The following is a 26,302-nucleotide window of genomic DNA, read 5'->3' as shown; positions in this document are numbered from 1 at the left end:
TCCATCCCCTGTGCCTGAGCTTGGGCTTGGCAGGCACAGCAGAAACCATCAATTTTAATCCATGTGAATCTTGTTACTTATGTCTCTGAGGCTGCTTAGATTAAGGGCACAATCCAATTGCTTAATAACCCGAAACCCTGATTTGTGCTGGCCCTGGCTTGCTCATGGAAAGGGCTGCTGGTTCTCCTGGTGCAAGGAACTGAGTTTATTTATTCATTGATGTCAGCAGCCCCTGCCATGAGATTTCTAGACATTTTTCCATGTTTCATTTGGGTTCCTTATTTTTCAGCTCTGTAATTTGCTTCCTAGAAATTATTCTTTTTGGGCTTTTTTGTTGTTTTTTTTTTTTAGCAGAACACTAAACAAACCATGATCTACACGCTCCTATCTCCACTTGCCTGAGACCTGAGTGCTGCTGCAGCGTGGTGGGAGGATGGGCACAGGTGCTTGCAGGTACTTAGTGTGGTTTTCATGTCCCCTCCCTGAGTTGGTCACCAGGAGAAGCCACCAGCAAAAGCAGGAGCTGCTGGCAGAGAAATGCTGTAATCCTTAACCTGGCTGGGGGATGCTCACACAGGAGCTGGAAGATACCTGCTGGGTTAATTTTTGTTACGTGTCCCTGACAGTTCAAGAGAAGGAAGCTGTAGAAGGCTGGTTTTGCTTTTAGGGTTTTGGGTATTTTATTTTTTGTAATTGGAAAGCAACAGATTTTGGTCACATGCAGAAGTGTTGTATTGTTTTCCCTGCAGCCCCTCTCTTAGAGATGTAACAGAAGCAACCCGATCAGAAGCTGGCTCACTGGGAATCAGAAGAAAAAGGTGATTTTCAGCACTTGGGCACAAATTACAAAGTGAATGTAATGCTGCACATTCCTATCATGGTGATAGTATTTAAAATGCTTGCAAACTTCTCCCCCCTGTTGCCCAGATAATTTTGGCTTTGCTCTTTTCAAATCGGTCAGGGTCCTGATGTGATTCAGCTCACCTGTAAACCTCTGGTGTCATTTCTCGGCTGATCCCAAAACGAGCAGGGTGAAATTGGGCAACAAAACACATGGAGGGGAATGAGCCACTTGCAGGCTATCCCTGTTCTTTTTATTGGGAAATTTAGTTTCTGCTGTATGTTTTACTGGCAGTGGTCTGTGCCAGGAATGTTGGATTGGCATCACAAAACTTTAATGCAGAGCAAGGGAGCTCTGTTATGTAAGCAGTGAATTTTTATTTTTTTTTTTTTTTAATTTTGGGGTTTGTTGTTATGGCCCAAGTGCTCTGTTGGCTGATGTTTGGCATATTCTGATGGCACAATTAAAGCCCCTTTTTCCCTGTACTGATGGAAGGTGGTGTTAGGAAGACTCTTGCTTACTGGTGCTAGTGAAGGTTGAGCTAGGAATCCATGGCATAGAAAATTTCTAGCTAAAATTGCACTTTCTCTCTGCCCTATCTGGCTCGTGGTGGTGTTATGGGTACGTGGCTGTGATTCCCCTTGCACATACTAACATTGCACTAAAAGAGAGACTTTGGGAACAGCGTGTTGATCACTTTGTTTCTCAGCAGACCACAAAGTCAGCCTAACGGGGTCTCTTTTTTTTTTTTTTTTTTTTAATTATTATTATTTAGAAATCACGCTGGTGCTGAATGACCTGGAATTTTTGCTTGGATTTATCCAAAGGAAAATGTAATTGTAGCTGCAACGGGACCTTTCATAAGGGTGGCCGTGCAGTGAGGGAGCAGGGCGAGGGCTCTGCTGGCTAAAGCTGTCTTTGTACCGGGGAGGTGTGGGGGGCTCCAGGGGGGTTGGTACTTCGGATTTTTTTTTTCAAGACCACAATTTTAAATGGTCACCTTGGCAATCGTGTGAAACAGGAAATAGTTTTTACTTTTGGTAAAGGTTTTAAAGAGAAAAAAGAAGCCGCCTGTGATTGTGGGCTGTAGCTATTATTAGGGCTAGGGTAGCTTGTATGTGCTATGGACTTTACCTGCTCTTATTCTGAGGGCAAGAACTCCCTGTAGCAACAATGCCACTTCTGAGAAGTGAATGGCAAGTTTCCCTTCCTTTTGTATATGTGGAATGTGAGGGTGGGCAAGGGGAAGAGCTTGCTTGTACAGTTTGTTGAAATGAAACCAGACATTTTTGGTTGTTCCTAAATAAAGAGCGTAAAAGACAAAAGTGAGTTGACTGGTGCTTGCACTGGGTTTTGGGAGGGCCCAGAGTGGTGCCCTTAAGCCTGAGAATGGCTATGCCTGCCTTCCAGCTGCTGGGCTGGGAGTGCTCCATCACAACCTCCTCATTTATTTTAAAAGCACTACAACTTTTCCCTGGGGTAAGGCCATGAGTGAGTGCCCCAGCAGCATCCTGAGCCTCGACACCTCCATCCTAGGGGTGCTTTTTCCTCTCAGAGTGCTGTCCCCAGGCTGCCTCAGAACAGCATGGGCAGCTCCTGGTTATTCTTCCTCCCCATAGCTGCAAACCTCCTAAAGCCAGGAGGAAGGAGGGAGCAGTGCCACCTCTTCTCAGGAACTGCTGCACCTCAGCTCTGCCCTGGTCTGCAGGGCACAGACCACCAGACACCTGAGCCAGCACACACGTAATACTGACACTTTTATTGTCGTTTAAAGCTAGCACGGCCCTGTACATGGAGAGTTTCACTACTGGACCCTTTGGCAGTGGCTGTACAGGTCAGATCTGGTGCTACCAGCACAGCTGGAGGTGCTGCCGTGGTCGCTGCAGTCACGCCTGGCCCAGATGGCTGGGAATGGGCACAGCACAGGATGCTCCGGCAGCTGCACAGGATCTCTGGATTACAGGCACAGCAGTGACGCAGAGGCTGCACGGGGATTTTTAGGTCTCTTCTTGTGATTATAGGCAGTTTGGTCCCTCACCTCTGGCAGCCTGTCTGCACCGACGTGCTTCTTAAGGGCTTCGTGGTGAAGGTTGGTGGGTGCTTGGGGTTGGTTAGGGCTGGGGTTTACTTCCAATATTTATTTTTTTTTTTAGTTCTCCACTTAAACACACTTCAGCAGAGAAACTGGAAAAGCTGCCTGAAAGTAGGCCATAGCAGTGCCGTTTCCATAGAAACCAGTTCACAGCGTGCTGTGAGATTCACAAGCACTGGAGGTGCTTTCGCCCGCCGGGACGGGCTACAGCCGGTTGTCCCCGTTGACCCGGGTCCTCCGCAGTACCCTGGAAGGGGGCACAGAGAGGGGACACAGCTCAGCCTCACCACAGCATGACCAAGGACAGTGCTCTGGTGTCTCAAGTTGCCCACTGGGAGAAAGTGGGGGCTCAGCCACATCCCCCGTGACTGGGGATGATGCCACCAGCTCTGGGGTGGCAGCTCCTTGTCCCACCCTACTCCCACAGCAGTGACTCCCACAAGCACTGGCACAACTTCCAGCTCAAGTTTAGGGCTTCCACGCTGCAAACAAGGCTGCAGCTCTGCTCTGGGTTGTGGGGAGGCTGCATTCATCTGCCTCCCCCCAGACTAAATGCAGGGGGGCACCGTGTGGCTGGGAAGACCTGAATGAGCACTGGCCTCACCTTCGCTCCCGGCTCTCGAAGTGGTCAGCGAGCTGCTCTGGGGACACACGGAAATCATCAAAAGGCTGCTGGTACCGTGACTCAAAGGACCCCTCTCTGGCTCTGCTTGCCAGCAGCTGGCTGGAGCCATCCCCTGCTCGTTCCCGTAGGGATGAAGCATTGAAGAGGTTTATTTCACCATTTTCCTGCTTGGATCAGGGAAAAAAAAAAAAAATGTTGTAAAAATGTTGTAGTCAAGGGCTTGTGATTTCAAAGAGTAGATCCTGTAGTAAGGGCAGTTGTGGTGCAGGGTCCTGGCGGCCCTGCAGGCTGTCCAGGGCTCATGGGGGCTCGGGGTTTGCAATGTGCAGCTGCTCTAACAGCCATCGCTGCCTCCCACCAGCGTAATTTTAAATGAAGAAATAAAAGAACCATCTGTCTCAGAAGGAGCCTTGCCCTCCACTTGTGCCAACAGGGACAGCCCCAGGCCAGCCAGCTCCATGATCCTGAGCTGCAATGGCCCTGGAGCACAGACAGGCACTGGGATAGAGCAAATCCACCTCCTCCAGCTTTTACTGAAGGGATTTCCAGACAAGTCAAACACAGAGCAGGCAGGACCCTGCCTGAAACACCCTGACTACTGCAGGAGGCAAACCCAGTGCTTGCTCTCCTGCTGGGCATCACTATGGAGCAGCACTGGGAATTCAGCCATCCACAGGCACTCAGGCCAGGCACCACTGAGACTTACTGCCCCGACTGGAGCAGGAGAGTGGGCAGGGCCAGGCTGGGCTCGCTGGCTCTGCTCCTCAGCCCTGCAGCATGGTCACCTTCTCATGTGTGCAGCCAGTCTCACCTTGCAAGGGAAAATGTCTATCTTGACAAGCAGAGAAGCCAGCTCCAGGTTCTCGCTGTAGTTGTTCTTCAGGGGAACAGCTCGGAAACCTACGGCAGAGACAGCCCTGGTGTCACTCGCTGCACAGGAGGTGAGGTGTCAGTGCCCTGGCACTGAACTCAAGGGCGTTCTTCTCCTGCAAGACCCTTTTTCTCTCTGCCCAGAGATGCTGTGGCTACCCCAGCCCTGGAATTGTCCAAGGCCAGGTTGGAGGGGGCTTGGAGCAATCTGGGATAGTGGAAGGTGTCCCTGCCCATGGCAGTGGGGCTGAAACACGATGGTCTTTTGGGTCCCTTCTAATCCACACCATTCTATGATTCCATGATTCTCCAAACCCCCCAGTTTCTTTCAAGTGGCAGTCAGCCCCAAGGGCTGTTAGCAAATGGCTCTGCCTTCCTTTACCTGGTTGAGGATGTGACCTGTCATGGGGACAGGAAGGACTGAGCCAGCCTGGGGCCCAATGACATTCTCCCATGAAACTCAGCATCTCCCTGGCTAACTGTGAACTGGTGAAGACCACCATGACCCCCTCCTTGCTGCCCCAAGTGCTTTACCTGTCTTCAAGCCTTTCACCAGGAAGGTGGCCTGAGCCAGGAAGTTCTCGTCGCTGAACATGTCCTCCTCATAGACCACGAAGCGGAGGAAGGCAAAGTCAGGGTTGCTGACCTGAAAGTGGAACTGCTTCGGGGTCCAGAGAGGGTTCAGGCCATTGTCAGCTGCTCACAAAACATAGCTGTCAGTGGGCAGCCCTGCTGAGTCCCCCCACCGCCCCCATGGCTGATGCTGTGCTTGGGGGCAGCACAAGGGCAGCTCCCAGCTCCGGGCCAGGCTTTGCTGCAGAGCCCACGGCTCAGACCAGGATCAGGAGTGCTGGTGCATCCCTCTCCCTTCCCTTCACCCCCCACTCACCCACGATCTCTGTTTTCTGCTTGGCATTGTCATACTCAGCACCAGACACCTCCACCTCCACAAAAGGACAAACGATTCCCCTTCCATTTTTGGGAAGGTGCCGGGCCCCCAGGACCTGAGCAGAGAGCAGGAGAGACTTGGTAAGAGACAGGAACAAAGGGGGAAAAAAAATGTGTTTGCATACCAAGACATTTTCTTTCCAAATAAATCACGCTGGTCCTGCTAATTGGAGAGAGAAGTGGCACTGACAGCCAGCACTGGAGAGAAATAGCTCCCACCCTTGGAAGCTGATGTGGTGTTCCTGATCCCCAGTTTGACTTGCAAGCCATAAAAAAAGCAGCTGGAGTGCCCCAGGTTCCTGCCTGCTGCCGGCACAGCCAGGCCTGAGCCACAGTGTCCCTCCCCCAGCCTGCCAAGCTGGAGCTGGGCTCCCAGCCGAGCACTGTTCCCTGCCGGGAGCACTACACTGGACACCCTCGTCTCTGCCGAAACTTCTCAGCCCTCCTGCCTTGGTGCAAGGAGAAAAAGGAGCTGCGCTCCACCACTGCTCTGCCTCGTGTTTGCAGCACAGTCTGTGCTCTGCTCCAATGACAACCTGCCTCCTCACAGGAGAAAGCACTCGCAACTCCCTCCTTGCCCGTGGCCATATGTCGCTCCGCCGTGCTGTCGGCACGCTGCTGTTGCAGGGGAAGGACCTGCTGCCAGCACTGGATCATGTGCTTTGAGTCATGCTGGGCTCGAGATGGCTTCTCCATCCATGAAAGCTGGCTTTGGTGGGGACAGCAGGCAGTTCTGCCAGAGAACAGGAGGCTAAGCCTGTCTCTTAAAGGCGACAGTGACCGGCTATGGCACAATGACTCTTAACACTTGGTGGTGTCAGCCGCAGCCTGGGGTGCAGGAAGAGCTTGGAAAACAGATGGGGCAGGAAATTTTTACGTGGACATGCGGTCAGTGGTGCAGAGGCTACATGATGGGGTGTCCTCATGGAGAAGGGCTGTGGCTTTTCTACGTGGGATCACTCCAAAACAGAGGCGGCTGCAGAGGAAATCTGTGAGCAGGATCTCCACTGCATCCTCCCCAAGGTCTGCACAAGCTGAGGAGACTGGCAAAGGAAACTGCTGACCCACAGCTCAGCTCTGAGACCACAAGGAATGGCTGTACAGGCTACTGAACCCTGCTAGTCCAAACATGAGAGCCACGTGGTTTGGCACAGCCCTCCAAGAGCGTTGCCTGGCAAGCTATCCCATGTCCCTGCAGAACCTCTGCTGTGCAGCTCTGAGAGCTGACACAGGAACAATCCAGCCTTGGTCCCACCATCAGGGAAGTAAAAATAATTCATCAAGCATCCACAGCCCATCCTCTGGCACCCCCCACCCTCAGCCCCCCCTCCTCTTATCATCACCAGCAGCACAACACAGAAATGGCCTGAAAAGTTTGCCCTGACCTCGAGCATCTCCCCAGGAGGGGCCATGAGCAAGGGGAAATGGAAACATCGAGCCTGGAGCAAGTGAGTGACAAGGAGGGGACAAGGCACAGCTCTTGTGGTGTTATCCTGTGGATGCGCTCGGCAGTCCTGGCCAGGCTCTGGGGACAGGGATGCCACCTCTGTGGCTCGTGGATGCCACCTGCTGGCACTGGGACCTGGACAGGAGGAGTCCCCGGGGAGAGCACCCGGGGATGCTCCTGCTGCTCCTCTCCAGGCCCCCTCGGCAGCACCCCTGAGTGTCCCTCTTCAGCGAGGGCTCTCCCAGTCTGTGCTGCGGGACAGGGGCTGAGGGGGGTTGGTGAGGAGCAGCTGCAGACAGAGCCAGGAGCCCAGAAAAACCATTTTCTCACTCCAAATCTGGTATAACCACTGGGGTGTGACCCTGCATTCATTCCCCCACACCAGGAGGAGGTACTGACCTCAATGGAGATGGAGAGTGGTTCTGTGCCCCGCAACGTGCTCTTGTCAAAGGGGTCAAAGATGTCGTCCCTCATGTTGGCCGGCTGCAGGACGTACCCACACTGGCCACTGGACATGAACAAGGCCTGGTTCATCTGCATGGGCTTGTCTGGAGAGCACAGGCAGGAGATACAGGAGATGAAGGAGACCCTGTGCACTTTTCCCAAGCTGGATCATCACCCCCCCACCGTTGATGCTTCACAGGAAGCCCTTGGCAAGAGGACCTGGCTCACCCCTTGGCAGTGCCTGTGCAATGTGGCCCCACTGCAGCCTGTGCACGTGCTGGGGCCATGAGGTGACTCTCATGCACAATCTGCCCAACTACCCAGTGCTCCATGGGTCACCTCCCTCTTTTCCTCCTGCTTTTTTCAGCTTTCCTTGTGCTGACTGTAGCATTTGCCAAACCCCCTGTGAGATGCTTGAATTCACAGAAGGAATGAAAAAGCCGGCAGGAAAAAAGAGGCAGGTCGTTTGCTGGTGTGCTGGTGAGCTGAACAGGCTCACAGCAGGGTTTGGCAAGGGCCAGGGAAAGAGGAAGGCTGGACTGCACGGCAGGAGCAGGAATGGAAGCTGGGGAAAGGCAAGAAGAGCAGCCAGCTGGACTCAGACCATGCAACCAGCTGGTGTCCCCAGCCTGGGGCTGCACCGTCCCCTTTGGCACCTTCCCTGCCTGCCCTGCTTGTCACCAGGGACCTGGGGGAACTCCCTGCCTCCTCTCCATTTCATCTTGCTCTCATGGCACAATCCCCAGCCCCAGTCCAGCTCCTTAGCTCAAGCCAGCCCTCTGGAGCACATTTACCCGTGTCTCACTGCCTGCACAACCCTTCCCAGACCCAGAGCCCCTCCCAGCCCCCCATTTGCCAGGAGCAGGGTGTTTGGACATGGCACAGGGCACCCCAGGAGCCCGCACCCTCCCTGCTGCCCTCACCTGGGGTCTGGAAGTTGAGTGCCACCAGCTGGCTGCCACAGATCCACATGGGCAGGGGGTCGTAGTTGGAGGAGTCGAGGCGCTGGCCCTTGGGGTAGATGCGGGAGAGCTGCAGGCGGTTGTACTGCAGGAACTTCTTGCCTTTGATCTTGTTGACATACTTTTCTGCCTTGGTCTCGGGAAAGGAGGACATGTCTCGGTAGCAGGCCCTCTCTGTGCCGATCTCTGGGAGGGGACAGCACTGTGTAAGCCAGGAGCACACTCCCTTTCCTGACATTTAACCACCCCTAACACCACCCTCTCACCCCTGGTGCAGCCACCAGGGCTGTGCAGACCCTGCTCTGCCCCAGGGGGTGTTTGCCAGGTGCCCAACACCAATGGCTGAGAGCACCAACACAGCTCCTGGTGACCAGGCACGATGCTCCCCAGCCCCCTCCCTCAGCAGCTGCTCCGGGTGGTGACAGACCCCAGCAACAGAGGGATAGGGAAAGGAACTTGTACTCTCTGGAGGTACCCAGAGCTCCAAGGTAAGCTGGTGATTTGGACACCTTGAACACCTGGCCTCTGCTAAGATCCAGCCAAAGCAGGGTCTGTAATGCTAAAGTGACTGCCTGTGATGGCCACCAGCCCAGCAGATGCTCACTCTCTTCATCAAAGGGCACAGGTCGGCAATAGACCACCAGTTCTGAAAGCTCCAGAGCAATCTTCTTTCTCCTCTCCATCATCTTCCCTTCAGAGAGCTGCCAAGAGAGGGTGAGAGGTGTCAGGCCAGGTAGGAGCAGTGGTGATGGATGACCCAGCTCATAAACTGACCCTCACTGCTTGGTGTGGCTCCTGCCCACACTGAGGGGACCACCAGCAGATCTGCCAGGTCTGCATGGGGGGACATCACACAGGTAGGGCCTGGGTAGGTCCTACCTCCTGCCCAGAGCAGGACTGGCACTGGTACCAGCACAAGGCATCTGCGGCCTTGCCACCCTCCACAGATGGAGATGCCCCACCTCCTGAGGCTGCAGCACCCACCCAGTTGTCCAATCCTCCCAGATATCCAGCCCGGACCTCTCAAGCCATGTGGCCACCTCCCCTTGCCACATTGTCCAAGATTGCTCTGGCTTTACCATCTCTGACTGCTCTGCCAGCCATCACAGGCTGTCACCTCACCGCCCCCGCCAGCCTCCACCTGCTCCTCAGCTCCTGGAAAACCCAGGACTTGGCCAGGAGATGCCTCCTCCCCTGCCACGGGCTCCCCAGACTCACCCTGGCATCAGCTGTCTGAGCTGCCTCCCGGATCTTCTTCACCCAGTCCAGCAGGTCCTCGTGGGTGTCGGCTGCCACGTCCAGGGACAGGCGCGACACCGAGGACATGCTGATGGAGAAGACGAAGAGGCGATTGTTCTTCCCCTCGGGGCGGATGGCTGTGGGGACAGGGAGCAGAGGGCAAGGTCACAGCAGGTGCTGTGCCAAGCCCTTCACAGGGAGGAAGGGAGAAGACAGACACAGAGGACTCATGTGACTCTACAATAGGAAATTCCCATTTCTGGCCACTGGAGACAACAGATGGAGCCCAGGAAGCAATAGGTGAGGAAGCAGAGTGTATCCTGAGGGGCTGAGAAGCCTCAAGGGGCCTTTGCAATGCTCCCTCCCTGGCACTCACCGATCTGGCAGGAGGGCACGTCCAGGACGCCTCCCAGCAGGTCTCCCAGGGGGCTGTTCTCATCCAGCTGCTGCTGGGAAGGAAGCACAGCAGGATGGTGCTGGGCATGGTGCTGGGCATGGCCCTGGGCAGAGCAGGCAAGCTCGGGGGCTCGAACCCTCCTTGCCCCACTCATGCCCATACTCACCTCCTGCTCTGGCTCCAGGCTACTGGGACTAGTAATTTCCTCAACATAGTTAGAAGGGAACCACAGCTGCTTTTTGCCACCATAATCTCCTCTCCACCTGGAAGGGAGGGAAGGGGCAATGTCAGCACCCACCACAGGACCCCAGAGTATCCTGAGTGAGGGTGAGGGGAACAGGCAGCTCTTCCATCATCTGCTTTCAGGGTTTGTGAGGTTTTGGGACTGTGCAGCTCGTAGGCAATCCCCAGACACACACCCCCCCCCCCCCTAGAGTGGGCACACCTCTGTGTGGATGATGACAGCAAGGTTTGACCATATTCCCTAGGGAAAAGGGAGGCTCAGGACCAACTCACCAGCCTCCTTCCTGTTTCTCCACATTCTGGATGATGGCATTTTTGGTGAAGGTGAGCTCATCTTCCCTCTGCGCCTTGTAGTCAAACAGGGCTTTGACTGCACACTGCAATGAGGAGGGCTCCCATGAGGCTGGGCAGGGATGGACACATGGACAACGAGCCCATAGGATGAAAGATCACCTCCCACCACAGATGTGTTTGTTGAGGGGCTGTGAGGCACATCATGTGCATGCAGGCAGCATCCAGCCCTGCTGTCAGACCCTAGTGACATCTTGCAGAGCAAATCAAGGCCCCCATAAAGCTCTGCTTTATGCCAAAGCAGAGCTCCCAAGTCTAGTAGGGCCCCACACAGGCACTTTCCTCTGTCCCAGGAGCCACTGTGGAGAGCTCAGAACAACAACCAGCCCAGCCTGGATGTTCAACCTCCATTGTCTCTCCATGGTCTAGAAATGAGTGTGCAAACTAACACAGCTCTTGGAAAACAAAAAGACCTTTGCCAAACCTTCCAGCCCTGCCGGTTGTTTTGTGCCAAACAGTGAGAGTGTACCTTGAAAGTGGGCATGGGGTTGGCTTCCACATAGAATCCGGGGTGGCGTCCCTCGTACAGGGCTCCATAGTCCGGCTCCTGTGGAAGCAAAGGGACAGTGGTTACAGCAATAACTGCAGGAGAACAGGTCCCCTACCTTGGGGTAGGTGGGAGAGTGCCCCAGGAAGGCACAAGACCAAAGACGATGCTGCAAACAGCAGCCCAAGCCTGGCTCAGAGGGGCAACACCAAACCCCACTCAAGTGTCAGGAAGCCCCAAGAGGTGTGGGCTGCAAAGCACAGAGACAGCTCCCACACCACCACTTCAAGGCACCAGCTCAAAAATGACCTGTCCATCATTCTGTGGCTCCTGCACTCACCGCTGTCCCGATCTTCTCCAGGGTCTCCTCATTGATGGGGTAGCGCAGCTTCATCTTGCGGTACAGCGGGTGCTTCTCGTGGTAGCTGATCAAGTCCACCAGGCTGTCGAACTCAGTGTTGCCCAGCAGCACAGTCTGGCCCTCCTGCTGCACCCGGCAGTGCTTGATCTTCCCTTCTGCCCTGAAGGGAGGAAAGACAGGGAGAAGCCACTTGGCACCTGGCAAGAGAAGGTCTCTGCCAAAATAAAGACACCCAAGGAAAAGGTGCCCCTGGTCTGGTGGCTGAGCACAGCCATCTCCCACTGGAAGATGGGAGGAAGAGCAGGATCTCAAGGACTTATTCAGGACCACCCCAGAGCAAGAGGAGCTCTGGGAGGGCTCACGTCAGGCTGACGGCACCTCTCATGCTCTCTCACACAACGCAGCATCCCAGCTCCACCTCCAGCACCCACCACCCTCGTCCCAGGGACACACCTGAAGGAGATGGCGTAGGAGCTGGGCTCGCTCCTCTTGCGCACCAGGAAGGCTCCATCGCGGGGCACCCGCATCAGCATGTGCTCGGCTTGGGCCCGCGTCAGGTTGGCGTGGTACCACCTGTCAGGGGAGACACATCGCTGTGCACAGGTCACACTCACCCAGCCCATCCCACACCTCTGCCACGGCACAGGGCCCTAAAAGGCTCCTGGAATCATCCAGAGGAAGATGGGGACTGCAATGGGGCAGGAAGGATCAGAGGCCTTTGGTGAGGCATGGCATGGACGAGGGCATCCCAACCAAACCCGGCAGCTCTGTGCTTTGCACTGAGCCTCCACGATGTTCAGCTCCATGAACAAGGAGGCTGGCCAGCATGGCTGCTGTGACAGAGCTCCACAGGGAAAAAGAGGGGACCAGAAAGCCCCAGCAAGGGAGGAATGGCTGAGGAGAGATCTGGGAGAGCTTCCTACAGTGTCCCAGCTGCCCAATGGACACAAACACGCACTCACTCTTTGCTCTCGTGGGCATTGGTCTGTGGCACTGGCTCCGTGAGCCTCATCTCGAACTCGTTGCACCTCAGTGGTACCTCCTGGTAGTGGGTGATGAGGTCGTAGAGGCTGTCGAACACCAGGTTGTCCGTCAGGAAGAACTTGGGGCTGCCGGCGTCCTGCCGCGAGTGGATCCGGCAGTGCTGCACCTTCCCGTTGCGCCTGCACAACAGGGACAGAGGGGAAGGGGGTAAGCCAAGGTTGTCCATGGAGATTTTGCACCTGCCTCAGGCACAGCTCCGGCCTGACATGGCATTCTTGCCCCACAGGAGGGTGGCTGCATAAGGACCCCAAGGGACTTGACCCTTCTGCACTGGGACAGAGAGCTGACATGATGCTGGGGCACAGAAATAGGGGAGAAACTGCTCACAGGCCACTGGGGAACAGGACCCCACCCCTGAAGGAAATGTCAAGAGGAAACAACCCCTGGAGCGACACAGAGCAGGGGGCTGGGGCCGGGGCCCTCACCAGAAGGAGAGGGTGTAGTCTCCTACGAAGGTCTCGCTCTCTCTGACGAGGAAGGAGCCGTCGGGGGCCCCTGTCTCGATGCAATATTCCGTCAGCAGCCGCTCCGCGATGTGCCGCCCGTCACGTCCCGCTCCCAGCTTCCCGTGGAACCACTTCTCCGTGGAGTGCAGCTCGGTGCTGTTGCTCACCTGGCAGGGGGAAAAGCCATCGTCGTGGGTTACTGAGGGAAGGCTTGTGCTGCTGGACTCTGCTTTGCTCAGGGGTCTTCCAGCCAGGACCAGGGAGCTCCTGAAGCAGCTCCCATCCTTCCCTCCACAGGATCTCCCCCTGAAGTCAGCTGGCAATGGCAGCGCTCAGCCCCTTGGGCAGTCAAGTCTCTTCCTTAGGGAACAACTCACAGTCACACAGGGGAGCCCTCACCTCCTTCTGCTCTTCCTCATCCTCATTTCCTTGGTCATTGGTTGTCTCCCCAGAGTAATAGATCTTGCTGCTGGTCAGCACAAAGTAATGTGGGTTCCACTCCTGCAAGGAAACAAACTCTGGCAAAGAGACCCTCGGGGAAGCACCAAACTGCCCACCACCCACCCATGGGATCATCTCTTCCTGACCAGCACAAGCGGGGTTAGTGAAGGACAGTCACCAACACTGATTCCAGTGAGTCACAGGAGCTTCCAAGACATCCCCCAGATCTGAAGCATGGATTTATCAGTAGCAAAAAAACCCAGCATGTGACAGATCACACTGCAAACACCCCAACACATATAAAAAGGAGATGACCAAATGAAGAGCAAATCAATGCAAAAAGAAAACAGTCTGCAGGGACTCAGCACAGGGGCAATCTGAGGTGAAGACATCAGAGACAATAATGTGGATTTATCATTGCATGTTTTTTAAAAAAAAACATTTCATTTGCATGTGGCTTTGCCAGACAGACCCTCAGCAGAGTAAAGCTGCTGAAGGTGGGCTGTGTGTGAGTAAATGCACACAGTAATTGAACACTCAGTGCTTTACAAAGCTAAACTTGTGCTTAGGTGTGTCAGGCGTGCAGGCGCTTGGCAGGAGGCAGGGCTGGAAGCGCAGCCTTTGAAATTCCTGCAGCACAAATCACAGGCTGCAGTGCCTTGGCCCAGAGCTCCCTCTAGCTCAGCCTTCTGCCTCTAGCAAAGGCCCACAGGAGATTCCTAGGGAAGAGCACAGAGAGAGCCAGCATAAAATGCCCCCAGCCTTCAGGGATGCCTGAGAAACCAGACAAACCAAGAGCCTCTTCAATCGTTCGCACCACAGCCCTTCCTTCCAGCACACACAGCGCCTGACAGAGCCACCATGTCACTGATGGAGCCCTCAGAGCAGGGACAGGGTGACCACGGCACAGACATACGTGATTGATGGGGTCTTCCAGGTAGAGGATCCCATTCTTGATGGAGTTGCTGATGTCATTCTCTGAGTACATCACGGACGTGGGCAGCTCCTCGTAAGCGCTGCCCTCCGCCAGCTTCTTGTGCTGTGGGACGAGAGGGGGGATCAGGCACCTTGAGGGGAGCAGACACCCAAAAAGCATGGATTTCCTGGTGAACAGCCCTAAACCACCAGGTCTGCTGCAGTGGGGTCCTCCAGATTTGAAGAACCAAGACCCATGCCACAGGGATCATCAAATAGCACTTAAGTCCCATCCTTTCTTCCCAAAGGTGATTCCCGAAGCTGAAATACCAACAGCCCCCATGCCCTCAAAGAAGGGCAGCACCCAGCTGCTGAGCTCATCTCCCAGCAGATTCTCTGAAGCAAGAGAGCTTTTTGTCTCCAGTTGTTCTTAGCATCAGGTCTCCACTTCCACCCCTACACTGCCAACCACCCCCATCCAAAGGCAGCTGCCCTCAGTCCCACACCCTCACCCCATTCTGCCCTCGTTCCCTCACTTAGGAGCCGTGCTGGGCAAGGGAGTTCACCTTGATGAGAATCTTCCTCTTGAGCTGGTTTGGAGAGGGAAGGCCATCAGCAGAAATATCGACTGGTTTGGTCAAGAGCATGTCCCCAAAGACCTTCTTGAAATTCTGAGCCATGTTCCTCTGCTGAGCAATGCTGCAGTGGTCCTCAATGGACAGAATGACGGGGAAACTGGGAGAAGGAGAAGAGCCATTAAAGCCAGCATGGGCTCTGGATGGAACCAAGGACTTCTGAGCTCTGTCTCATAGCCTGGCCTCTGTGCCCTCCAGGAGCAGCTCTCATCAACAGCAACCTGTGCTGCCTTGAGCACCCAGTATAGCCACCCTACAGGAGTGCACAGCAGGGAGAAGGACTGGCAAACTATTGGGGTTTACCCAAAGCCCACCCTCCCTCCCACAACATTTTCCTGGGGAAAATCTCCCTTTGGCTGGGAGACATGACACGCTTTCTTCCCACCACATCCCAGGCCTTGCACTGCAGCTCTGGATAAAGGTCAGCTTCACTTTGCTACAGCCTTGGCTCCACCCTCTCTCTGCTCTGCCAGCTGGAGTTCTGCTGTACTCACTCAGAGGTGACAAAGGCGTGCTCCTTGATAGTGACCAAGACATCAGAGAACTTGATCTTGGTGGTTAAGGTGTGTCCGTGGTAGATGACCGGCATCCCATCTGGACCGTCCCAACAATCCACTGAAAGAGACCCACAGGGGAAGCTTAGCCCAAAGGCTGGAATACAGGCAAGACATGGACACGAGATGGACAGAGCCAAATGCTGCTGTGAAATGTACTGGAAGGCAATACAGGAGTGAGGTGATCAGTGAAAGCCCTGATTTTTCTGTGGGACCAAAACCTTGGGCACAGATCACCCAGTCCTACAAAGCAAACAACCTCAGCTCTCTCTGCACATGATGGTGTTAATGTTTCCACCGGCCATGCCAGCTTTCAGCTCTGCCTTGCAAAGCCTCCCCTGAGCACCAGAAGCTGCCGTGATGACGGAGACAGAAGGGCCAGCGCGGGGTACTCACGTTCGATGCAGCGGCAGCCCATGCGCAGGCAGCGGGCGTAGGCCTCCAGCGAGGACTCGCTCGAGAACTGATCCCCCGTCAGGTACCTTCCAGGTGACACAACACATCAGCACAGTGACAAGAGAGACAGCACAGTGCCACAGCCCCTGCTGTGGGCACAGGCATCTGCTGGGACTCTGTGGACCTGCCTCTGCCACGAGGGAATGACGGGAGCGGCGTTTCTCCATAGCCGCCACCTTCCCCGGGCAAGGGGTTCAGCTCTGCCCCTGCTGCAGGGGGCTGCCAGCACCTCTCTGAGGCCCAGCCTCTGCTCCTGAGATAATATCAGCATTGGTGCCACAAAGAGCCCCCAGTAGCCTGAGAGCAGGGTTAGACCAGCTCTCACAGGCAGACAGGATCTCACTGCCTGCCCTCGGGGTGCTCAGCTGGCTTAGGCTCTCAGATCTTTAAATTTGGGTTAGCATGAACACAGAGCACAGACAGAGCCTGTCTGCACAGAAAGCAGTTCCTGCAAAATTATTCTAGCAGCAGAGAGCAGAAAATGGCCAATTTCAGCCTGACAGGGTTTATCACATCTGTCCTGAGGGGCTCTGAAGAATGACATTGCTGATGGTGAGAAACTGCCAGAGTGACAGCCCAGGATGTGAAGGCACCTGAAGGTCTGTGCAGATGTGTGCTGCTGACAACATCTGAGCAAAACATTTGAGGCTAAATGACAGAAGGGAGGAGTGGGGCACCAAGAGGAAGGTCTCTGGTGTTCTGGCCTTGGTTTGGAAAAGCCTACTTGACCCATCACTGGAATCAGGCAAAATCAGGAGACTCCCACCCTGGCATGAGAAAAGGATGCTGAGAGCAGCTGGGTGGAGAGAGCCCTGCCCTAGTCCTTACGTGTTGTGTGAGGAGGAGATCCAGTAATGGGAGAGAGGGTTGTTCATGTTCTCCAGACACACCATGTCCAGCTGTGAGTTCCAGATGCTGTTCTCTTTGGAAAACAGGAAGGTGAGAAACTGCTCAGGAAGAAACAGAAATGTGTTAATGATGCAGAGGAGCGGGTGCTGTGGCTGAGCTTCACACGCATCTCCCGTTCTGTGCCAGCAGACATCCAGCACAGACTGACCAGGGCTGCCCTACAGCACACCAGCTACCTGAGCCAGGGTGCTCCAGTGACCACAGCTTGGGCACTGCCACCTACCCACTAAGCTGTGCCAGATATCTGTGTGCCAGATCCTCTGGCCCAGCTGGAGACAAATTAATGGCTCTGCATTTTATTTTGCAGCTCACATGGCAAGCAATAGCTTACTAAGGCCGTGTGGGTCAAGGGACCTTGGCTTAGTCCAGAGTGCCGGTGACATGGTCATCTCTAGCTGGTTTTATTCTTTTTTCAGCTCTTCTTGCTTTGAAGAGATCCTTACATACCCCAAGGCAGCCCCTCCCCTCCTCCAGATGAACTGCCTGGTGAGCACTCCCAGCTGCACACACTCAGCACAAAAGGACAGCCCAGAAGCCATTCCCTTTGCCAACCACGTCCATCTCCCAGGGCCACAAAGCTCACAGGAGCTGTGACCCTTCCAGTACCCCCACCCTGCAGCAGAGGCACAGACAGCAGAGCTGTCACAGCACAGCACACATCACACCAGGGACGTCACCCCCTGCATCCCCCCACTCCACACACACCACCTTCAAGGTGTCTTACTTCATCCAGGGAGAAATAAGGCTCGTCAATCTCCCTCAAAGGGTCTCTCAGGAAGTTGAACATGAATTCCTGTACCTGAAGGGTATCCGCAGCCCAGAGCTCCTGCAAAGCCCAGGGGAGACATAAAAAAAGCCATTTCAGAATGTACTACTGCAAACCACATGCAGCTCATCCAGTTAGAAGCTTTAACCATTAAGGAGGCGGTTTTTGATGCAAGACCATCTCTGCCAGGAACTCAACTGTCAGCACAAATGCTGGATAGCACACAAGGAGGAAATCTGCCCTGCTTCTGAGTGGGCTTCATTTTCTCAATGCTGTGCATTTTTCTCTCTGATAGCTCCTCTGAACACATCTGCCATCCCTCCTCCCTCGGCAGCAGAAGCCAACCCAGCTTCCTTTGGCTCTCTCTCCCTGGGTTTGTTCTATTAGCCACCAAAACACTGCATCTCTCCACTGGTTGACTCCCTGCTGGCTGCAGACCACAGGCAGGGAGGTGGCAGTGGGGGACAGGGCAGAGCAGGAGCCACAAGCCATGGCAGTGCTTTTGCCAGCCAGCCCTGCCCTCCTGGAGGAGACAGGAGCCTGGCAAGAGCCAAGGGGTCTGTGCTGCCCACAACTGCACTGCTGGTGCCTGTGTGTGTGCCTGCACCTGCATGTTGTGCTTGCTGAATGACCCAAGATTGCTTTTAAATTGAAAGATCAGCAGCTGAATCCATCAGGTACTCCTCAGGAACTGCTGACACCTCCTGAGCAACAGGATGGACAGAACTTCTTGGCTGCAGCAAACCTTCGGTAACCAGCCAAGGTCACAGGCACTGGGTCAACCTCCACTGATCAGTTCCTGCCTCCTGGCACCCCCACTCCTCCCAGATCTCCTGGTTCCTTTCAGGCCAGGGTGCCCGGCTGAGTTCAGGTTTGCCCTCCCCAGCGCTTCCCCTACAACACCTCCCACTCCAGACAGATGTGCTGTGCCAGGCAGAGCAGCCCACAGCCAAATCATCCCAGCTCCACAGCAAGGCTGCCCTTGGAGCACTGGATCCCTAATGTCACCAGTGCCTGCCCCGTTGTCCCTCCCCACTGCCTGTGTTAAGCTCACCCTCTGGTACTCCAGCAAAAACTTCTGCAGCTCCAGCAGCGACACCCTGAAGTGCTCAGACCTTTCTCCACCCCTGAGACAAGCAGAGAGAGAGAAGCTTCAGTCACCCGTGCAGCACATCATGTGAGATGCCATCTGCCACCTCCCTGGCATGTGCAGCCAGGTGTGCCCCGAGCATGCAGCACTGAAAGAGTGGAGTGGGATGAGCTGAGAAGAGCAAACACATGTCCACCTCTCAGAACCAGGGACTGCTCCAGGAGCAGTACAGGATTCACACAGATGAGGGCATGATAACATGAAACTCTGGTGAAGGGCAGCAAAAACCATTAGAAGGATTGATTTGTAAAAAAAAAAAAAAAGAAATAAAAAAATAGAGAGTCTGGCTTGTACCTGAGTGCAAAGAACTAAATTGGGGCAGGGCAGTTAAGGGGTGACTGCACAGGACAGACCTACAGGTATGCAGAGAACATGGACTCAGGAAGGCAAGCTGATAATCTCAAAAGACTGGTCCATGACTGCTGTGAGCCCAATGGACAGCCAAGAGCCATGCTGGGCACTAACAGCACAAAACCCAAAGTGGACTGGGCAGCACTGGCTGCCCTGGGCAGAGGGATGAGCCAGATGGTCTGCGGAGGGTCCTGACAACTCTTTTCTATGGTTAGAGGGAAAAAGGGAAGGAAACCATTGGGAATGACCTGGACAAGTCAGTAAGTCTTTCACTCTTGTCTAAATTCAAGCTCTTTCTATCACAGCCAAGGTGCGCAGAGGGCAGGGAAGGGCACAGCTGGAAATGGCACCAGAGGCACTGCCTGGGTGGGGAGGGCTCTGCAGCCACCATGAGCATAATCCCTGGGAGATGGCTCAAGGTCTGATCACTTCACATCAACCAATTGACCTGAGCTGGATCTCACTGGGATGTCTGGAGGAAGAGAGCCTTCCCTGCCCTGAGCTGAAATGTCTACAGCAAAGATGCTTGTTCAGAGCACAGAACCACAGGCAGCACAGGAGCAGGAGGAGTGCATAATGCCTCATCCCAACATCCTGCTGCAGGCCCCAAAGCATGTTATGGAACAAAAGGAAACAGCCCCTTCCCCAGAAAACACAGGGAATTATCCACCTTTCCAAGAACGGGACATCCATCTGCAAAAGAAGAAGCACAAGCATTAGGTTTGCACTCGGTAACTCCTTTACTCCCAGGAGACAAGAGCTCACCCCAAGGGTTAAGAAGTCAATTAACAGGGAATGCCCAGTAAGAAATATGCTTTCTCCCTTCCCTCTCCTCCCCTGGAGAATTCAGCTCTTACGGTTTTCTGGGCGCTGAACATCAGGCTGCGGTAGAGCTGCGCAAACTGCCCGTACGTGATATCCCCGTTCCTCTGCTCCACATCCTGAAAAAGAATCAAAGCCAGAGGTTTTACAGGGGCCACAGGTAACTCTGCATGGCTGAAGGAGTGTCTCCTCCCACCAGTATTCCCGGGGAAAAAAAGAAGAGGAAAAGACCAAAACCTGTCCAGACCTTGCCTCCTGCACAATGGCCTCAAGTTGTGCCAGGGGAGGTTCAGAATGGATATTATGAAAAATTCACAAAAACAATGGTCAGATATTGGAACAGGCTGCCCAGGCAGTGGTGGAGTCACTATCCCTGCACGTGTTCAAAAAACATGTGGCTGTGGCACTTGGGGACATGGTTTAGTGGTGGACATGGCAGGGTAATGGTTGGACTGAATAATTTTAGAGGGCTTTTCCAACCTTAACAAATCTGCCACAGTCTCTGCTGGGGCCAGTGGGACCCTGCAGTGCCCAGGACACAGGCACATCCTAAAATGAGTTCCATGATTCCCCAGGCCCACCCACATGAAGGCATCACCACAATGCTAAAAGTGTCACCACTTACCTGAACAGTTACAAAAGGATAATTTGATTTTTTGTTTGCCCAGAGTATCTGAAGTGTCTGGAAACTGCAAGACCCAAAGTGTGTGCTCTCCTTTGGATACACCATTCTTTGGCCTCGGAGTTCTGAGCTGGTGGGAACAGCTGGTCACCTGGTCATCACGAGATGACCCTTCATCCCCAGGTCAGTGGTGACGCTGGCAGAGCATCACTCGGTGGCAGTGGGTTGCAAGAGCCAGGATGCAGGACCTGGTAGCTGGTCTGCACTCTACCCCACCAGCACCAAGCCCATGACTGGATCCAGGAGCAATGAGGGGAATGTGGGAGGCAGGGTGGGGTAAGGAGAGGGTGCTGGCCACAAATGGGCCAGGGTGTGGCACCCAGTGGGAACTGGCATCTCTTCAGTCACCACCGTGGGTGGGGGCCCTCCCAGGAAAGGCTGGGAGGCTCTGCAATATGCAAACACTCCCTGGGAGCTTAACCAGCAGCAGGTTTTGCTCAAAGGTAGGCAATGGAGTGCCGAGGGTCCCCAGAGCTGAGGGGAGAGCAGAGGGGTCACGCACTCACCGTGAGTCTCTCCCGCAGGAACCTCATGTTGGGGACACGGTAGTTGACCTGAGACAGCATGTTCTTCAGATCCTTGGCAGAGATCCTGGCTCAGCAGGGGAAAGAGGGGACACGTGTTCAGGAGGTCTGGGGTGAGGGGTCTCACCCGGGGCTGGAACACCACATGCAGGGAGAGGCTACGCCCAAAGGGACATCAGCTGTGACACAAGGACCGATGTGTGACCTGAGAATGATGCTGAGGCTGAGACCAAAGGCAGAACGGTGGGGAGGATGTGGGGAGCAGAGAGACATGTCTGCATTGTCAGTGGAGACTGCAAACTCTGCTCCTACAAGCTTCTGACAGAGCAGGGCAAGCCCAGCACCCTCAGCCCACTCAAGCTGATGCCACAGCTGACAGGCAGCACCCACTGCTTTAAAGGAATGACAAGAAAGAAGCATTTTTCAAGGATCTGTGCCCCAACATGGATGCTGGGTGACCAACCCCCTTCCAAAACCCACTCCCTGGCCTGCTGGAGGAGGACAGGCTCTCTAAGTGGTTAGGACTTGGCTAATTTTATCTTAAGGAGAGGAAAAAAGCCATTTTCAGTCCCCAGCCACAGCACTGCCACGTCATGTCCAGCTGGGCTCTCCCAGCCACACACACCGCAGGCACAGAGCAGCCAGTGTGGCTGTGCTTCCCAAGGCCCTTCACACCAAATGTGCTGGTTCCTGGACCAGGGAAAGCTCCAGTGTCAACACTGAGCAGGATCCCACACCCCAGCAGGCAGAGACAGGCAGGAAGGAGCTCTGGGCTGCCCTTGCCTGCTCTGGAGCTGTCCCCATATGGGGCAACAGCCCTGCAGCAAGGAAAAACGAGGATGCCTCCCATCTGCAGGATTTAGTAGCAGAGGGGTCTGTGTCCAATCATTTTCTGGCAGCTCCTGCCTTAAAAGCAAGTCCTGGGAGTCCACCCCTGCAATCACAGATGGTGCTTTTGTCCCCCACTGAGCACGTGGGAACACAGGATGCTCCCCATCCCACAAAGTGTAGGGCAAGTCTGACCCTGGAAATCCTTATGGCTTTGGGGTGCAAATATACAAATACCAGGGAAGATGTCCTGCACAGGGGATTTAACCCGGGTGGTGCACGCTGGCACTGACACGTGAACCACATCTCTTTTACGCTCTCCCCTGAAAGCAGGGTGATCTCAAACAGCACAGGAAGGAGGAGGGATGTAGGGAGCTCCATGGAGAGGGAGAAGCTGGCTGGTGTCAGGCGCTGCAGAGGCGAGGGCTCGGCAGCCAGCGGGACACAGAGAGCCCTTGTTCCTGGGCTCAGAGCCCTGGGGACCCGGACACACACGGCCAGAGCAGGACCTGGCCCAGCTCCTGTGCCGTGCTCAGGGCCAGCACCCGGCCACCCCAGGACGTTGCAGGGTCCTGCCACTCACTGGTAGAACAGGAGAAGAAAAAGAAGAAAAAAAAAAGCTGGGAAATGGCCTCAGCCTCCCCATCCCTCACAGCTGTACAGTCAGCAACACACACCCAGCACCGGTATCTCCCCCTGCACCTCCACCTCCCTGGGCAGGTGAAGTCAGCCTGGGGACTCAGAGTGAGTGTTCTGGAGAGGAGATCCTGCTCCTTCCCTTCTCCAGCACACCCAGCAGCCATGGTCATGTGCAGGGTGCTGTGTGACACCCCCCAGGCAGGGGGTCCCAGCTATGGGAAATGTGTGGAGCAAGCCAGGAGTACAACGAGAGATGCCCTCACATGTCAGGAACCACAGCATGTAACAGTTGTCATGGGACCCCCAACAGGACACCCAGACTCCCCAGGGCCATTCTGCAGCAATCCCTTCTTGGTGAGAGCATGAGACTGCAAAAAAGCTCATGGAAAAAGAGCAGGAGGGGCTGGAAGAGCAGAACCAGCAGCAGACATCCCTGGAGACCTGCTGGGGCTGACACTCAGCTCTGGTGAGGCTGAGCTGTTTCACAGGAGCTGCTGGAGCACAGCACTGCTCGTTGATGTGACAAGAGCAAGTCCTGTCAAAGCTGTGACCAGCATTTCCCTCTCAGCTTCAGGAGGAGGACAGGGTACGGAAGGATTTTATTTACTGTGTGTTATTCATCGTGTTAAAGTGCTGGAGACCTTGCATAAACAGCTCGGTAGTATTTTCAGACTAGAAAGTAAAAACAAAATAAACAAACAAATTTTTTATACGGAACTTTTTTAAGGTTTCATGACAAACAGGCCAGAGGCCCAGCCCTCTCACAGGGGATGGAAATATTCCCCTGCCAGCCCTCAGTGCTATAAATGCTGCTCCCAGCCACGGGCAGCTCTCCTGGCCAGAGGTGAAACAGTCTCCTCCACAGCAGTTAGGAAAAAAACCCCAGCATCCTGTTATCCTCCTCTTTCCACCTAACCTCCCTTGGAAAAACAAATACCCAAAGGCCCAGCAGCCAGTGAAAACAGCCACCATCTGCAGTGTGCTGGAAGGGACATCCCGGCACCCAGCCGGGGAAGGCGGAAAGAAGAGGAAAGGGCTCCAGCACAAGAGGCTGAGGCATGGGGTACACAAATGTTGGGAATGATTTCTGCAGCTGCCAAAACCCTGGAAAGGATCAAGGATGGTTTGCAAGTGGTTTTTTCTTTTTTCTTTTTTTTTTAAAAAAAAAAAAGCCAAAAAAATCACAACTCACTGTTCCCTTTGAAAAACCACTTCCAGGCTGAGGAGCAAAAGCAAAGAGCTCAATGGTATTAAATTTAATGCTGAAACACCTCACAAGGGCCACGATTTAATCCAGGAGATGTGTATGTCCCCTAACTGTAGCCCCTACCTTGCGGAAAACACATGGATGCTTGTAAAATGTTTGTAAAATGGGAAGACCCCAAAATCTTTCTACATCCCCTCTGTGGCTGTTTTGCCCCTCTTGCTGCCTGGGCTGGAGCAGCAGCTCTCCTAATTAGGGGGAGGTTTCAGTGCAAAACCCTTGTGGTTGACAGGGAAGGAATATATTGGATTTTGCTGCCTTAATTCTAAATGCTAATAGAAAGGTGATATCAATGGAAACAGCAAGGATGCAACAGGCTGGCTGTCAGCTCTGCTGACCTGCCTTGGCCAGACAGATCTGTACATGCAATCGCTTTTTGTACTGTTGGGATGCCATTTCATCAGTTTTACTGTATAACCAGAGGGAAAAAAGGACCAATTATTTTCACTTTTCCTGCACTCCTCCTCCAAAACCTCCACACAGCTACTCCTGCACCTGCCTCAGTGCTCTCCATTGCAGAATTAGGAAATATTATGCCCAGCCACCACTGTGTATACAACCCAAGCCTGGATCTGAAAGGTGTGTAGCATATACAGAGCAGCTGCAACAGATTAAAGCTCCTCTCCTTCCCTTTCTGCCTCTGCGAGGATTTATCCCTCCTCTGCAAAATCCCCATGCACCCAGCAGTCCTCTCGTCACGCCACAGTATAAATCACTGCAAAGGCAAAAATGTCCAGTGCAGCAGGATTTTCCCCACACAACACACTCCTGCCCTGCTCCTGGACAGGCTGAATTTATCCCCTGGCAGGCTGGTCAGGGCTGGCTGGCTGTCCTGGGAGGGACACAGCAAGGACAAAGCAGAGGATGCTCTGGACCCCAGTGTTCTGCAGCGAGCCCTGTCCAGACATCGGAGCATGGAAAGGGGGCAGGTGGGGCCCACGTGCTCCACAGCAGCCGGGGGGGCAAGGGCTGATGCCCCCAGGGGAGCACATTAACGTGGAGATCAATGCTGAAAGGTTAATGGGCTCAGTTAACATCACAGGGGAAAAGCTGTCCCAGGGATGAAAGGAGGCAAACAGCAGCAGCTCAGTAAGAGCAGAAAGGCAGCCAGCATGGGGACTGTAAAGCTGGTGATGGCAGTGGGACTGAGAACAGAGCGTGGTGGAACTCACCTCCCCAGCAGGAAAATGTCTCCTCCCTTATCTCATGGTGAATCATGACCCAATTCCCTTCTCTCACCTCCTCACGACAGGTACAAGCATGACATTTTACTTGCTAGGACATCACTAAGTATTCACTCACCCAAGAGCCCCACAAAGCCAAGCAACGGGATGATCCGTGGCCTCGTGGGCCTCAGAAAATGAGAACAGAACAAACAGGGTGGAGAGGAATAAACACAACCCAGTTCAGCCCTGATGGGGTGCCCTGAACTGTCTCTTGGCTCTTTGATGTCTGCTTCCTTGGGTGGTGCCAGCTGGGGGGAAGGTGTTTCACAGCTGTGGGCTCCCAAGGTGTTACTGGGTCTGAACAGCTGAGAAACAGGTCAGGGAAACAAGTCAGCTTTTTAGTGCTTTTTTAAAATTCAGTTAAAATCAACCAGGGAAGTTTGGGACTTGGATTTAAGGTTCCTTAGAAATAAACATTAAAAGCCTAAAGAACCCAACAAAAAATCCAAACGAAGGCTGGGGTTTCAAGTCAAAGGTGAACCCTTCCAGCTCAAACCCTTCCCTGAACACAACTGCAAGTTTCTCCCTCCTTACCTGTCTTCCCGGTTGCGATCCAGGGAGTAGAACTGCTTCCGGAGCCACCTGGGCAGGAAGGCACAAACAGGCACACGCTCAGCCCCAGCTCCTCAACAACCAGCCCATGTTCCAATCTGCGTCTGGAAGATGCTCAGTGCCACACCATCCACTCCCACATCCCTCCTTCCCACCAGAGAACCCAGCTCTGCCCCCTTTCCAGAGGCAGCCTACCCTGTTTTCCTGTTTTCATACAGGTGACATGCTCTGCTTTAAAAATGCCTCTGCACTGAAGCACTACAGATAATACAGGCTGTGCACACGGGGAAACATCAATTTCATGGTAAAACTCCTTCTCCCTGATGCATGAGATCAGACTCTGGGGTCAACAGGATGAAGCCTCTGGAGTGCAGAGGCAGAAGTGCCGGGTCTGTGCAGCTCAGAGAGGGTCACTGTGCTCACCTTTTTCTGTCAAAACAGACAGAAAAGGGAAAAAAGAAAACATGTACAGGAAAAGGACAAGTTTTCCTCACCTTTCAATCTGCAGGGGGGTGGGTGCCCTCAGAGTGTCTGCCACCAGCCAGTTCAGCCCCTTGATCCACATATTGACCTCATCCTCAGAAGTAGCTGTGGGAAGTGCACAGGAGAAGTGGAAAGAAGGGACACAGAGGCTGACCACCAACCCAAACCTCTTGGGACTATCCCCAGCACCTAATATTCCCTATTCCTTGCTTCATCCCCTTTCTGGTAACATTGCCCCACCATGCAGTTGCTCTGGCTGGCTCCTCTCCCTGGCAAGCTCCTGCTCCTCTCCTGTGGGATGAATGTGG

At 54.2% G+C, this 26,302-nt stretch overlaps 1 protein-coding gene across 5 annotated transcripts in view; it reads right to left on the bottom strand.

Annotated features, from left to right (window-relative positions):
• Positions 1 to 1,214: 1,214 nt before the first annotated feature.
• Positions 1,215 to 26,302, bottom strand: part of PLCG1 (phospholipase C gamma 1) — a 43,547-nt gene continuing 18,459 nt past the window's right edge. For 2 of the 5 annotated variants that reach the window (XM_069034235.1, XM_069034239.1), the window contains exons 3-32: positions 26,006 to 26,099; positions 25,494 to 25,541; positions 20,985 to 21,069; positions 19,832 to 19,915; positions 19,645 to 19,667; positions 18,528 to 18,600; positions 17,432 to 17,533; positions 16,627 to 16,745; positions 15,739 to 15,824; positions 15,283 to 15,403; positions 14,720 to 14,888; positions 14,155 to 14,277; positions 13,197 to 13,298; positions 12,777 to 12,964; positions 12,270 to 12,470; positions 11,761 to 11,880; positions 11,287 to 11,467; positions 10,929 to 11,006; positions 10,382 to 10,485; positions 10,032 to 10,128; positions 9,845 to 9,917; positions 9,448 to 9,605; positions 8,834 to 8,930; positions 8,191 to 8,415; positions 7,223 to 7,371; positions 5,318 to 5,432; positions 4,963 to 5,124; positions 4,370 to 4,458; positions 3,538 to 3,725; positions 1,215 to 3,180 (exon numbers count right to left, since the gene is read on the bottom strand). In XM_069034235.1, coding sequence (XP_068890336.1) covers positions 3,138 to 3,180; positions 3,538 to 3,725; positions 4,370 to 4,458; positions 4,963 to 5,124; positions 5,318 to 5,432; positions 7,223 to 7,371; positions 8,191 to 8,415; positions 8,834 to 8,930; positions 9,448 to 9,605; positions 9,845 to 9,917; positions 10,032 to 10,128; positions 10,382 to 10,485; positions 10,929 to 11,006; positions 11,287 to 11,467; positions 11,761 to 11,880; positions 12,270 to 12,470; positions 12,777 to 12,964; positions 13,197 to 13,298; positions 14,155 to 14,277; positions 14,720 to 14,888; positions 15,283 to 15,403; positions 15,739 to 15,824; positions 16,627 to 16,745; positions 17,432 to 17,533; positions 18,528 to 18,600; positions 19,645 to 19,667; positions 19,832 to 19,915; positions 20,985 to 21,069; positions 25,494 to 25,541; positions 26,006 to 26,099 — 3,497 coding nt within the window. In that variant the 3' untranslated portion in view covers positions 1,215 to 3,137. The remainder of the gene's footprint in view (positions 3,181 to 3,537; positions 3,726 to 4,369; positions 4,459 to 4,962; positions 5,125 to 5,317; positions 5,433 to 7,222; positions 7,372 to 8,190; positions 8,416 to 8,833; positions 8,931 to 9,447; positions 9,606 to 9,844; positions 9,918 to 10,031; positions 10,129 to 10,381; positions 10,486 to 10,928; positions 11,007 to 11,286; positions 11,468 to 11,760; positions 11,881 to 12,269; positions 12,471 to 12,776; positions 12,965 to 13,196; positions 13,299 to 14,154; positions 14,278 to 14,719; positions 14,889 to 15,282; positions 15,404 to 15,738; positions 15,825 to 16,626; positions 16,746 to 17,431; positions 17,534 to 18,527; positions 18,601 to 19,644; positions 19,668 to 19,831; positions 19,916 to 20,984; positions 21,070 to 25,493; positions 25,542 to 26,005; positions 26,100 to 26,302) is intronic. The other 3 variants (XM_069034237.1, XM_069034236.1, XM_069034238.1) reach the window with 3 other exon arrangements.

This window comes from Aphelocoma coerulescens, chromosome 20 (assembly GCF_041296385.1).
Source record: "Aphelocoma coerulescens isolate FSJ_1873_10779 chromosome 20, UR_Acoe_1.0, whole genome shotgun sequence".
NCBI classification, from domain to species: Eukaryota; Metazoa; Chordata; class Aves; order Passeriformes; family Corvidae; genus Aphelocoma; species Aphelocoma coerulescens.
This window is presented reverse-complemented; position numbering and strand designations above follow the sequence as displayed.